This window comes from Trichechus manatus, unplaced genomic scaffold (genome assembly GCF_000243295.1).
Source record: "Trichechus manatus latirostris isolate Lorelei unplaced genomic scaffold, TriManLat1.0 scaffold00096, whole genome shotgun sequence".
Lineage (NCBI taxonomy): Eukaryota > Metazoa > Chordata > Mammalia > Sirenia > Trichechidae > Trichechus > Trichechus manatus.
Window position 1 is genome coordinate 7,828,881 of NW_004444032.1, and position 14,930 is coordinate 7,843,810.

A 14,930-nucleotide genomic window follows, 5' to 3' on the forward strand; every position below is an offset into this window, starting at 1 on the left:
AGGAAGCAGCTAGGAAAAGGACCTCTGTGATTTTGTTGGCCTTGCCCCTGCTATTCTTCCCTGCACCACACTTTCAAGTACAAATGCAGAGCAAAATCACTTTAAAAAACAGTGGTAACAGCCATTGCCCATTTTTGTAAATAAAGTTTTATTGGAACACAGCCATGCTCATTTGTTTACACACTTGTTAGGAATGCTTCCACGCTACAGCGGCAGAGTAGAGTAGTTGCAGCAGAGGCATTGCGGCCTGCAAAGCTGAAAATATTTACAAAACAAAACAAAAAACTAGTGGTAACAAACATGATAACAACCCTGGCACTAGTGAGGAGGGGACCGGTCACTGGTGTGCTAAGCGTTGAGGCAGGTGAGGGTTACAGCTGTGATTAAAACGTACAGGAGAAAATAGTCCATCTTGTTATGGGGGAAAAAAATGACAGAAGAGGTAAAAGAGAAGCCTAGTTTATGATGAGTGAGGAACGGGACACATTCAGAGCTGTAGGATAAAGATCAGTTTCATGAGAAGAAAGGCATGTCGTGACTGGCCCTCGTAGAGTCTATTAGTTAAGAAAAAGCCTTAGTGAGAGGATTAGGGCTCCTGGTCTGGGTGAATCCTACTAGGATACTCAGATGCTGACTGGACATGGGGAAATTGTATATTTTTGCCAGAAAAGGTAGTAAGAAAGAAGGGCATGGAGTCATAGTATATGGCTGGCTGCCCAATTGTAATTGGGGACCAAGAGATCCTAATATATGGTACTGACCCTCAGTAGAATAAAAGGAAACTGTTGACCACAGTCTTGCTTTGGCTCCCTTAGGAAGGGGGGAGATGAAATGGTGGAATATCACAATTTTTCTCTTTGTTCCACTTCCTTTTATCGTATTCACTGCAACTACTCTACTTTCCTTGCTCTTTTTTCCAATCTCTCCATGCCACCCTCTCTTTTTCAGGTTTGCTAATGTCACTGTAATTGTTTCTGTGCTACCAAGTGAGAATAAGTAACAAAGGCCTCTCTTGTGACTTGCTTATAATGACACAGGCTTGCATATTTTATCCCGTCAACAGATATTTTCTGAGAGCCTACTATGAGCTAGGTACTGTGCTAGGGAGACAGAGTTGAGCAAAACAATACAAATGAAGGAATTTATAGTTCTTGGGGCCAGGCAGGTTAAGTTAGCTGACCCAGCACACCAGGTAGTCTGTCAGAGAGTTAAATTTAATTAAACCTAGGGACAAGAGACTAGAGATCCATTCCCAGGAGAAGAGTAGCCAGGAAGAGCCAGAAAAAGCTCTCTAGAGGGTCAGAAAGGATAATTTAAGGCAGCAAAAAGGAGTTCCCTAATCAATGAAAAATGAACGGAACATGGATTTATGGGGTCAGGACATTTGCTGTGGACCACCTACAAGTGTTACATATCATGAAGCCTGACAAAAGCGATCTCTAAAAAATATTTTTACATAATTATAATGACTCAAATAATCTAATTGTTAGAATGAAAATTCCATAACTCAAGTAGCCACACTGCATCTTTTATCATTAAATTTCTCCAGTATTAGAATTCACTATCAAAATCTCGGTCCTCTATTACACAGTTTCTCAAACTGTCCTGATCTTAAGAATCACTTGGGGCGCTTTTAAAAAATATTAATTCCCAGGCCTCTCTTCTGGAAAGTCTGATGGAATAGATTTGGGGTGGGAACCAGGAATCTGTGTTTTTCACAAGGGTCTCATGTTATTCTTATGGAAAGGTAAGTTTGAGAAACACTATAATGGATAACATGTAAATTAAGTCCCATGTAGCCAGTTGTAATTTTTCAAACATTTTTTGAACAGATATTAGAAGAAATCATAAGATTAATCAAATGAGAAGGCAACAACTCCCTGTGGAATGAGCACTGGGACTTACCTTGCCTGAGGAGTTTCTGTTAAGGGTATGGAGAAAAAAGATTGGTATAAGGTCCCTTAGTACGTACTAAGGGAGAGGAAACTAGCAATTATTGGTTATCTAACAGCAGGGCTAGTCATAAAGGCTACAAGTTAATGTTACAAACCTAATATACATCTGGGCTTCCTTTTTAACCCTAAGTGATAAAATTATAGTGTAGGGCCCTTTTTTCACTTCTCTGCATTTTTATGAGAGATCTCATTGGCGTTTCACACCAAGCTCTAGCTGAGGCTTGGGTAGTTGTCATTACCCTTGTTTTACAGGAAAACCATCGATGGCCACAGAACTAGATGGTGACAGAGATGAATGAAGAACCTTGATCTTTTATTCTTCTAATTCACCAAACTACCAAACATACAGAAACTCTTCTTGAAGATATACATTTTATTGATAGGCATAAATGAAATAATTATTATCTAAGATAAATTAAATGGTGGAGAATTTAGCCAGATGTCCCTGATTCCTTAAATAGACTGTTCACAGGGCACTTAGTGTTACTAATCAAGATGCCATTTATACCATATTGTAATTATATACATGAGGTTAAATCAGAAGTCTGGTGTTAACCATGATTTAAGAAAATGAAAACAGAGAGTGCATAGGGGACTACTTTTAAATAAATGCCTTGAATTTATCTACACACATACTGTTTGTTTGACGATTTACACAAATGAGCATTTCTTCAAGATCACACACAAATAGGACTATTGAAGGACACCAGTGAAATGAAGCTTGTAATACAAGGCTTCGTTTAAATAGAAAGTACTGGCCTAACATATTAGTACTGCCTAAGAACACCATACTCACCCCCTTGGGATGGATTTAACAATGCCAGCATTGTAATTTTTTTCGAGGTTGGCTCCATATGAAATGGCAGTAGCAATTACTGTCTGAAATAAAACAAAAGAGCTTTAAAAAAAAACCTCTACTGGTTTTAACAATTTCTTTCTTGTCAATCCATTTAATGTTGAATTTTCTGAATTACATATTCTACTTACCACAATAACTTCTATAGGAATAGGGATGGGGATTTTGTGTTTAAATCGATTATTTAATTCCTTAACTACCATACACATGATAATGGTGAGTAATCCAGCAACGAAATCAGCAATATTGGTACTACCAACATTTTGAAAAATCTCAACGAGGGTCTGTAAAAAGAAAATAAATTTATATACTTCCTGCTGCAAAAAAAAAAAAAAAAAATTTTAATTAGTTCTCACATGAATCTTTCCATCTGAAAAATCATGACATTATCCTCAAATAGCACTTGAATTTCATGTAAAATCATAAAAATTTGTTGACTAATACAAAGAACATTAAATGTATCAAGTCTCTCCAAAAATATATACCAAGTTACTAATGATGGTTAACTTGGAGTGGTAAAACTATGGGTGATTTCTATTTTCTTATTTTTGCCTGTCTGTATTTTCTATGGGGCCCTGGTGGTGCAGTAGTTAAGCATTTGGCTGCTAACCAAAAGGCTGGCAGTTCAAATCCACCAGCCGCTCCTTGGAAACCCTATGGGGGAGTTCTATAGGGTCCTATAGGGTCGTTATGAATTGGAATTGACTTCATGGCAATGGGTTTGGTTTTTTTGGTTTGGTATCTTCTACAATAAAGATGAAGAACTTTTTTAAAAATGTCATTATACATTATTTTTTGCTTGCAGAAAAGCTTTAAAAATTTATATTCTGAAGTGGTATTATAGGTGGTATTAAGTGGTCTGATTTTCTCCATGTTGATATGGTATTATTGAGACTAAAGGCTGACACACCAAAAAGTCCCAACCATTTTTTGGTCACAATTATCCAATATTTATGTAAAGCTCCTCCCTAAACTTGAATGATATAGGTAATAATAAAAATTCCTAAAATACTTCATATGTAGACAGAGGCCTAACTTGGGGGTGGAAGGCAGGTAGGGTGTGTGCCCTGGGTGCTGCTTGAGGTGGGTGCCAATAGTCACTATTTTCCATAGTAGTTAAACCAAAAAACCAAACTCATTGCTATTGAGTCGATTCCGACTCATATCGGTTTTTTGGAAATTAATTTGGTACTTATTTAAAACTTGTACTAAGGTGGCTCAAATAAAAGTAAATCTTTCCAAGTGGGCAAACCAGGGCTTCAGCCCCCTGCAGAATTTGCATGTCTAACACTTGCCCAGGAAGTTATACGTAAGAATCACCGGGGGAATCTTGTTAAAAATGTACATTCTGATTCAGTATATCTAGGATGGAAATGCAAATTCTCAGCAGGGCCAGCTCAAAAAAAATCAGTCTTGTTTTGTAAACAGAAGGTTCCTGGGAATCAAGGGTGTTCTTCAAGGAAATTAGCAAGGAAGAATTCCAGAGAAGAATACCAAAGTCTTTGTTATATTAATTTTGGTCCTGTAGGAAGCATAACTTAAGAAGATTTTCCTCAGTTATTTGCGACAGGTAATCTCTGAGTGAAGATTTCTTCTCTTTGAATGAGTCTTTTCATAGATACATGTTTAAATGAAGAGAAAGGTAATGGAGCATCTTATAGTTTATAACATGTATCTTACTTGTTTTTATAGATATACTATACTTGAAATAATTATGATGGCAATCTGATAACAATTATTATGTATAATAAACATTAAGTAATCTAGAAGTCATTTTGCCAGCACCCTGAACACATTCAAGAGTATGGGAGTGAGGAGGGGTGGGCAGTTATTGTGCAATCATAATACATTCCACCAGGTCTTTTAACTAGAGTTGAAGCGTTTGACTTACAGAGAAAGTATTTTTGCTTTTACTTTAAATCCAATACCAACAAGTTCACTTTATCTGCTTCCTAGAATTAGTGACCACTGCTAGAGGTGATATACTGACAGTAACAAGATGAAACAGCTGACAGCATGGTGAAAAAGAAAACAAACCCATCAAAAGCAGACACAATAACTCGGTAACTTAGGGCATCAAACAGAGGAGCAAACAGTCCCGCATACCTCAGTCTTGAAGGTATCATTGCTGTTTGGTTCTCTACATAATCAATTTTCTGATGATGACCCTCACTAATTAATGGGCCAGGTATAATATTTTGGTTAATTGCTACACAATAAAGGCTTACTTTTCAATCCAAAATGGAAAATTCAAATTTATAAAACAAACATTTGGAATAATTACACCATTCACAAAGACATCTTCACCTTACAAAAGTATTCACTACAGGATTCCCATTTAATCATGAAAGTCACTTAGACCTCTGAATAAAAACTACCTCTGGTATATTACAAATGTAATTTGATGTGAAAAACAAAAACAGTTTCTATTAGACAATTATATCAAACAAGGCATATGAGTACATTAGTAACTTATATATTGAGCAATCATTCAGGATCTCTTATGAAAGTTCTACAATAAAAAGTGCAATCCATGTGGAAATAAAACTCACCCATGTAAAATGAAAGAGATTAAACTCAAAGATATAAACATGAGACTCTCAGAAAGCACTGAAACATAATTCTAATTTAGTTTACTATTAAAATATTTACTAAAATATGTTCAAAATAATATGGATACACATATGATTCTGTACTTTAGTCTGGTATTCTGAATAATTCAAACTATGATAATGAGCTTTTAGTAATGGATAAATTTTTACTATATTTCCTACCATGTTTGGAGAATTTTAGGACCATTTCATTTAGATAATTTCTTCATTCTTACCCAGTATTATCTGCATGTATGGAACTATAATGAAAAACATACGTCCAATATTGTGTATGAGGAAATTTATCAGTTAACTCTTGAAGGCAAATTACTTTTAATTCCTCTTTTCCTGTAAATATAGTACACTGTTCATAATAACCTCTTTGCTGTCAGGTATTTCTGCTATTGGATCCTGTGTGTAAATATAGATCAACTCTTAAAGTGTTTGTTATGGATTGAACTGTGTTCCCCCAAAATGTGTGTCAACTTGGCTAGGCCATGATTCCCAGTATTGTGTGATTTTCCACCATTTTGTCATCTGATGTGATTATCCTATATGTTGTAAATCCTACCTCTATGATGTTAATAAGGCAGGATTAGAGGCAGTTATGCAATGAGGCAGGACTCAATCTACAAGATTAGGTTGTATCTTGAGTCAATTTCTTTTGACATATAAAAGAGAGAAGCGAGCAGAGAGACAGGGGGACCTCCTACCACCAAGAATGAAGAACCAGGAGAGGAGCGTGTCCTTTGGACTTGGAGTCCCTGCACTGAGAAGCTCCTAGACCAGGGGAAGATTGATGATAAAGACCTTCCCCTAGAGCCAACGGAGAGAGAAAGGCTTCCCCTGAAGCTGGCACCCTGAATTCGGACTTCTAGCCTCCTAGACTATGAGAGAAAAAATTTCTGTTTGTTAAAGCCATCCACTTGTGGTATTTCTGTTATAGCAGCACTAAATAACCAAGACAATGCTACTTTCTTTACTTCAATGGCTTAAATTTTACATACTGAAACTGGTTCAAAGTAACAAACCTGATCAAGCTTAACAGCAGTGGCTTTCAAAATTTTCACCATTAGGGTAGAACTTCTCTATATGGTCTTCCTCCTCTTTAGGGGAAGAAATGCAGCAAGTAGAATCAATTTAGTAAGCAAGCAGAGAAGCTTTCCTTATCTATGAAGATAAACTATTTCACTTAAAATGAATGGTGGAAAACATAATCACTTGTAAATGGACTGTATGATTTACTTACATATTGAGTAACTACATGGTAGCATCTAGAGTATTACTAATTCTAAACTGCTGCCAGCATCCCATCATTGTCCCCTCTTCAAGCTGGTATAGACCCAGCATCTCTGGCATTTGTAAATTAAAGTTTTTATTTTTCTTTCTTTCCTATTATTTCTTCCTCCAATTTTTTATATTCATTATTTCCAGTTGTCAGTACCCCTTGGGGAAGGAAAGGGATGGACAATCCAAAACACAGCCTTACAACAAAAGGCATATTAAGTTAACTACATTCCAGGGAAAGTATTTTACAATAATCTTACAGTCTTCCCTGGAAGAATCCCCTACTACTTGCATTTGCTGAAGAATTCTTTCATGAATGATTGCAACTTATAATGACAGGGACTGAGTGGCTCATTCAACCCTTATGTATTCATTTTCATCACACAGGGATGACTGAAAAACCTTCATCCAATTTGACTAGCCTGCAAGGAATTCCTTGCAAAATTTTACAACACATTCTAAACTGAGGTTTCAAGAATAATGTTCAAACAGGCACTTCATCAAAGAGAAAATTCAAGCGGCCAACAAACGGATGAAAAAATGCTCACAATCATTAGCCATTAGAGAAATGCAAATTAAAACTAAAATGGCATACCATCTCACCACAGCTGCAATGGCACTGATTTAAAAAAAAAAAAAAAAAGAAGAAGACGACGAAGAAAAGAAAACATGCTGGTGAGGATATGGGGAGATTGGAACACTTATCCACTGCTGGTATGACTGTAAAATGGTACAACCACTATGGAAAACAGTATGGCACTTCCTCAAAACACTAGAATTACCTTTTGATTCAACAGTCTCACTCCTAGGTATATACCCAAGAGATCTAATAAAAGAGACATGAGCAGACATGTTCACACCTGTGTTCATTGCAGTACCATACACAATAGCAAAAAGATGGAAACAACCTAAGTGTCCATCAGCGGATGAATGGATAAACAAAATGTAGTACATACATACAATGGAATACTACACAGCCATAAAGAATAATGATGAGTTCTTGAAACGTAATGTGAATGAGTCTGGAGGATATTATGCCAAGTGAAACAAGTCCATCACAAAAGACAAACATTGTATGATCACACTTTTATAAGAAGACAAGAATAGGTATATGTCATGGATTGAATTGTGTCCCCAAAAAATATCTGTCATCTTGGCTAGGTCATGATTCCCAGTATTATATGATTGTCTATCATTTTATCATCTGTTGTGAATTCCCTATGTGTTGTAAACTCTATCACTATGATGTAATAAGATGGATTAGTGGCAGTTATATTGATGAGGTCTACAAGATTAGACAGTGTCTTAAGCCAATCTTTTTTGAGATATAAACGAGAGAAGCCAGCAGAGAGACATGGGAACCTCATACCACCAAGAAAGCAGTGCCGGGAGCAGAGCATGTCCTTTGGACCTGAGGTTCCTGCTCAGAGAAGCTCCCAGACCAACGGAAGATTGATGACATGGACCTTCCTCCAGAGCCAACAGAGAAAGCGTTCCCTTGGAGCTGACGCCGTGAATTTGGACTTGTAGCCTACTGGACTGTGAGAGAATAAACTTCTCTTTGTTAAAGCCATCCACTTGTGGTACTTCTGTTATAGCAGCACTAGATAACTAGGACAGTATATATACAGAGATCAGTGTTCATTGCTGGCTACCAGGGATAGCGGGAAAGGGAATCACTCTCCAGATAGTAGACACTTGTCATTTTTGGTGATGGGAAAGAGCACCGAATGTGGGTGAAGTGTACACAGCATGACCAAAGTAAATGATGCCACTAAGAAACACCCAAGAGAAAGGGATATTTCTGGTAAAGGATAAAAATATATAATTTTGCAACAACACCAACAACAAGAACAACAACACAAAAAATGTGTCTGGTTACATATATATATCTATATCTACCTATATCTATCGATATATATACACATATACCAAAACCAAACCCATTGCCATTGAGTCGATTCCAACTCATAGCGAATGTATACGACAGAGTAGAACTGCCCCATAGAACTTCCAAGGAGCAGCTGGTGGATTCAAACTGCCAACAACAACAACAACATTAAAATGTGTGTGGTTACATAGATCTATCTATCTACCTATAGCTATCTATCGATCTATCAATCTATCTATACACACATATACCAAAACCAAACCTGTTGCCATCAAGTCAATTCTGACTCATAGTGAACCTATAAGACAGAGTAGAACTGCCCCATAGAATTTCCAAGGGGCAGCTGTGGATTCAAACTGCCGACCTTTTGTTTAGCAGCCATAGATCTCAACCACTGTGCCACCAGGGCTCCATACACATATAGATGTAACTATATGTATATACAGGTATGTCTATGAATGGATATATATTCACATATATAATAAACCACATAGGGGGCACAGTTACAAATATTTCTTAGATGTAACGAAGCACCTCGTGAGTTTAGTCTTCTGGGTTTGAAAGCTTCGGACCATAGTCTTGTGGGGCAACTCAGTCAATTCGCATAATATAGCTCATAAAGTTTAGGTTCTACATCCTAGTTTGGTGAGTAGAGTCTGGGATCTTAAAAGCTTGCAAGCAGCCATCTAAGAAACAACTTTTGGTCTCCACTCGTTCAGAGCGAAATAGAAAGAAGGAAACCAAAGACTCAGAGAAGAAACCAGTCTGCAGGACTAACAGTCTACATGAACCACGGGGCCTCATCTACCCTGAGACCAGAAGAACTAGATGGCGCCCAGCTACCACTACCGACTGTTCTGATCAGGGCCAGAATAGATGGATCCTGACAGAATGGAAGAAAAATGTGGCACAGAACTCAAATTCTTAAAAAGTCCAGACTTACTGGACCAGTTGAGACTAGAGGACTCCAAGACTATCGCCTTGAAGTACTCTTTAAACCCTGAACCGAAACTATCCCCTGAGATTACCTTTTAGTTAAATAACAGAGTGGCTCATAAAATAAAGAATATAACCCATGAGTACTGCACTTCTTTAAAAAATCATCTATATGAGACCAAATGATCAAAAATTACCCTAAAGCAAAAATGAGAAGGTAAGAATGCAGGGAAACTAGATTACTGGAAATGAAACAACCAGAATGGATTAATGAGAATATTAACACATTGTGAAAAATGTAACCAATGTCACGGAATTAATCTGTGTAAAAATTGTTAAATGGGAACCTAGTTTGCTGTGTAAACTCTGACCAAAAACACAGTAAAATATTATTTTAAAAAAACCATAAAACTGTACAACACAATGAATGGACCCTAACTACACTATGAACTTTAGTTAACAATAATGTATCAATAGTTTGGTGCATCAATTGTAACAAATGTACCACACTAATACAAGATTTTAATAGGAGAAACTGTGTGCAGGGGGTAGGGTATATGAGAACTCTATATATTGTGGACAATTTTTCTGTAAATCTAAAATTACTCTAAAAAATAAAATGTGTGTGTGTGTATATATATGTATAATAAAGAATAATGTTCAACAGGAAATGTCTTTGGTTTAGAAACAGTTTTTGACCTTGTTCTAGTGTTTCCTGGTCACTTTTGTCCCAGTCAAAAGAGGGTCATCAAAAGAGGGTCATCTACAGCAAGCTTCTTCTTAAGCATAGTTGTAGGACAGCATAAAAACTATTTCAGTCCTCTGTTCTGCAGAGGTCCAGCAACAGCCAGGGCCCCGGGTTAGCCATTGGCCAAGTCCTCCTGTGATCTGTGTGGATACAGGCCTCATAGTGTTCCCACAGAGAGGTGAGAAACTCATTAAGGGATGTCTCGGTGTGTTCAGGAGTCAGTGGGTATATAGGAAGTGAACAGTACCTGGTACATGGTGCATATTCAACAAATATTTATTGAATAGATGAATGGAATGAATAAATGAATGAACACTTGACAGGGAAAGTGTGAAAGTCAAGTAAAAGAAAGATGCCTCAGAGTCTGTAGAATTGAGAAAACCTGTCAAAATAAGACAGTCAGGAGGTCTCAGAGAACAGAGGACTTGGTAAAGAAAAAGTAACAATGACACAAATAACGGTGAATCAAAAAATAGCCTGTGTTAGTATCTTCTAATAGACTGAGTCTCTGGGAAATGAACAGTAAGCTCCATGAGGTCTACTCATCCATGATAACAATAGAGTTCTTACTATGTGCCAGACACTGTGCTAAGTGCTTTACACAAATTTTCTTTTTTAATCCTCATAACTCTACGAGGTAGCTACTATTATTATACCCATTTTACAACTGAGGAAAATGGGTATAATAATAGTATAATACTCAAGGTTATACAGATAGTAGGTGGTGGAACCAGGACACCTACTCAAGTTTGTTGAAGTTCAAGGTCCATGATCTTAATCAATGTGTTATACCGCCTCCTCGATCTATGTTTCACAGCTTAGCATAGTACTTGGCATGTAATAGGCACTTGATAATATTTATTGGATGGATGGAATAATGTGGGATTATGGCATTTTATGAAATTGAACAAATTCCTGACAACCACACTAGCTCTTAGATATGTATACATTGTTTCAGAAGCTAATACCTAGATTATTAAAGGATTCAAACTCCTTTCTTAATGTGGACATATTATTTTTGTGTAGTATCATTCTCTCGAAGCTAAGGTGACTTGTTAGTATAATCACCACTTTTCAAGCATCAATAACATGCTTTATATAGAACATATTTAAATCCAGCAGTATTTTCAAATCTAATTAATGTGATTATTCATCCTTCTTTTGCATCTCTTTTGCATGTTGAGTCGTGTGAATCTAATGTTCCTTTTATCTATAATTGCTGAGACATTTACACCATACACTTTACAACTCTCATTAGAAAGGGCTTTAACGATACATCTCCAACCATTTTGTTTTGTAATAAAAAAGAAAAGAGGTCTTGAGATGTGAAATAATAATTTCAAAATGACTACTTTGAGTACTTGTTACATGCCAGCCCCTGGGCCAAGTATTTCCCATCCATTATCTTATTTAACAATCCAAGGAGGTAGATATTATTATCAACCCCACCTTACAGAAACTGATTCATGGTGATTTGCTCACACGGCCAGTCAGCTTTTGAAACCAGGTCCATCCAGCTTCAAACCCGAGCTCTCAACCACTACCCTACATGATATGTCTAAGGTTACTCAGTTCATTATAGGCAAAGTTGACGCAGAACTCAAGTCTGTTGAATCCCAGACCGGTCTTCACTTCATCATACCACTTCATTTTTATTAATATTTTAAGTGCAGTGACATTTCTGAAGCCATTTTTACCAACTGAGAACAATGACTTACAAAACCTGCCATCTTCAGTGTTATTCTTGAATCTATCATTCCTCTCAGGGAAGAGCATTTTCAATGGTTCCCAAAGCATGAATGGAAGAATCCACGCTCTCCAGACTCAGGTTGAAGAGGGAAAGAACACATTTCTCTTCGGAATGAATAGTGACCCACCCCTGGAGTAAGAAGCAATACTTACATAGATAATGGAGAGAACTCCATTATAGCTTTTGGTTGAAACATTGAGGACGATCTTTAGCTGTGAGACCAGCACTTGGAAGGCTGCAGCGGTTGTGAATCCACCAATCAAAGGATCTGCCAAGTACCTCACTATGAATCCAACCTGCAAACCTCCAAATATCAACTAGGACAAAAAGGAAGGAAAAATGAAATGTTTGCTTGGGAGAAGACCCAACACTCTTGAAATATTAACAAATAAAGCTTAACACCAATTAAAACTTTTATAGCCTGCCTAAATATACTTGTAGGAAAGCGAATCTGAATTTCTTAATAATCTATCCCTTCCCACCCTTCCACAACTCCAGAAATTGAAAACCGTGGTAATATCTAGAAGTATTTCTAGATACATCCTAACAAAAGCAAAAAAATCTTATTGTTTGTTTCTTTGACTTTCATGTCCCATGGCTCTGCTCACAAGAACACTTTTTCTTCTTTATGGATTCTCGCACATTCTTTCCCTTGTCCTCATTTGAATCATACATGCTCTTCTGCTGTTTCTGTTTTTTTTCTATCTCTGACTTTGATGATAAGTGAGCCTTAATAACTTGGGGTCCTGCTAGCTATTTTAGCATCTCATCTAAAACAATGTAATTTAGAAAATAATTTTGGGTTCCATTAAATTGCTTTGTTTTTAAGTGAATCAGTTATTTCAAATAAAAATCACATCAATCTATATTTTATTTATAAGTCCATTACCTGTATAATTCCAACCAAAAGAGTAAGGGTGCTTGCGATCAATACTCTGGCTTTATCTCTCGCAGCAAAATCTATCACAGTAGTATTTAATGTAGTCTCATTACTGATAAAGTGTTCGTCAGGGGCCATGTTCAGAACGACAGATCCCACCATTAAACTGACCACTGGGAAAGGTCCTGGTGAAAAAAGTATCTATCAATTAATCAAGTCTTAATCACAGGTGTTTAACAGTTGAGAACAATGATTTACAAAACCTGCCTTCTTCAGTGTTACTCTTGAATCTACCATGGGATTAAAACAAAAACCCAACGCTGTCGAGTCAATTCTGATTCATAGTGACCCTATTAGACAGACCAGAACTGCCCCATAGGGCTTCCAAGGAGCAGTTGGTGAATTCCAACTGCCGACCTTTTGGTTAGCAGCCATAGCTCTTAACCACTGTGCCACCAGGGCTCTATCATGGGATTAGGTTAAAAAAAATACTCTTTCCTTCTAGCAACTTCTCCATTCACTACTGATATTTTTATCCATGATGATGACAATCCCATGCTTAGATAATCATGGGGGGCTTTATGGTTGGGAGGACTCAGCACCAAGATCCAGTAATCTGGTGTGTCTAAACGTGTAGCAGTACTGCAGGAAAAAACAGCTTCTATATTCCTCACCTGGATAAGCATTTGATACTGATTGACTCCCCAGGGTGAGGAAGTTCTTTTAATCAACAACCTATTGTTGATCTCCTTCTACAGACAAAGTAATATGCTAGATAAGGGGGAAGATAAAACCAAGGACAAGGATATGGTCTGGAGAAGGAGTGGATGATTGTATTTGAGTTTTAACAGGATCATCCAGGTAGGCATGTCTAGTCAGCAGATGGATGTAGGAGCAAAATTACCTCTTGTATAAATGTCGAAGTTGCAAAATAGCATAAAACATTCATTTACTAGAACATTCTAACAAAATAGAACTAAAATTTTAGGAACAGCCAGAAATAAATCTATTTTGATCCATATGAAGAATGAAAGCCAAGTTTTGCTTCTAAATTGTTTTGGCAAGACTTTGCTGGTCTTCCAGTATTAGTGATGTACAATAAGTACCTTTTTTAAGGAGATCATGAATATACATTTGACGAATATAATTTAGTAATTGATAAGTTAATCTAGTAAAACAGTAGGTTTAAAGACCTCTTGAAGGCTTTTTTCCCTGTCATTGTGTATGCCGGAAAGGAACACTTTCTAAATGTGGAGTCAAATTTTGTTAAGTTTTTTTTTCCTTAATTAAAACATTCTAAAATTTGAAGGTAGACTATAGTTTTCACATTTTTTCATTAAAAAAAGAAGTATAAAGCTAACTAAAAACAGTATTTTGAAAGAAGAACCATTGCATCACTGAATAGGAAAAGCAGGCAAAGTACCAAAGCCCTAATTCCCTGGAAAACATTGATAGAGCTATGAAAACATGATACATATAATATAGCCAAAACACATAAACATAAACAAATGCAACTGTAGTGTATGCTTATAATTACCAACTGAGATGTGTCTTGATGTTCCAAAGATAAAATATGTCAGGATAGGAAAAAAAGCAGAGTAGAGACCATATCCAACAGGAACTGCAGCTAATAGAGCATATGCCATGCCTGAAAGGACATCCAAAACCATTAAATTCACAAAATTGATGGTATATTTCTACTGCACAAAGAAAGGCCTTTTCATCGATATATTCAATTTACAGCTTCAACGCACCAGCCTGTCCTGAGTGGTCTCCTTATTTTGTGTGCAGTTTGTGGCTATGGTAGGATGCAGAACATGATCTGAATCAGCTGGGATACTGATTGCATCTACATGCATCACCTGCTCAAATGAGTTGACTCGATTGATTAGTAATTCAATAACCCACTGATCAGATCAGTGGGAAAAAAACAGTCAATTGTTGATTAAAAATGTGGTCAATTCAGTCCAAAGGCTCAAATCAGTTTTGCATGTAGACACAGTTTTATCTGAGTTCGGCGTTTCTCTGTGTTTTTG

The 14,930-nt window shown here is 36.8% G+C and overlaps 1 protein-coding gene across 1 annotated transcript in view; it reads right to left on the minus strand.

Moving 5' to 3' along the window:
- The window catches only part of SLC26A4 (solute carrier family 26 member 4), a 53,356-nt gene that overhangs the window by 27,168 nt on the left and 11,258 nt on the right, over positions 1 to 14,930 (minus strand). Inside the window, exons 3-7 of the mRNA XM_004382597.1 lie at positions 14,432 to 14,542; positions 12,904 to 13,079; positions 12,167 to 12,331; positions 2,943 to 3,095; positions 2,752 to 2,834 (exon numbers count right to left, since the gene is read on the minus strand). Of these exons, the coding sequence (XP_004382654.1) occupies positions 2,752 to 2,834; positions 2,943 to 3,095; positions 12,167 to 12,331; positions 12,904 to 13,079; positions 14,432 to 14,542 (688 nt within the window). The remainder of the gene's footprint in view (positions 1 to 2,751; positions 2,835 to 2,942; positions 3,096 to 12,166; positions 12,332 to 12,903; positions 13,080 to 14,431; positions 14,543 to 14,930) is intronic.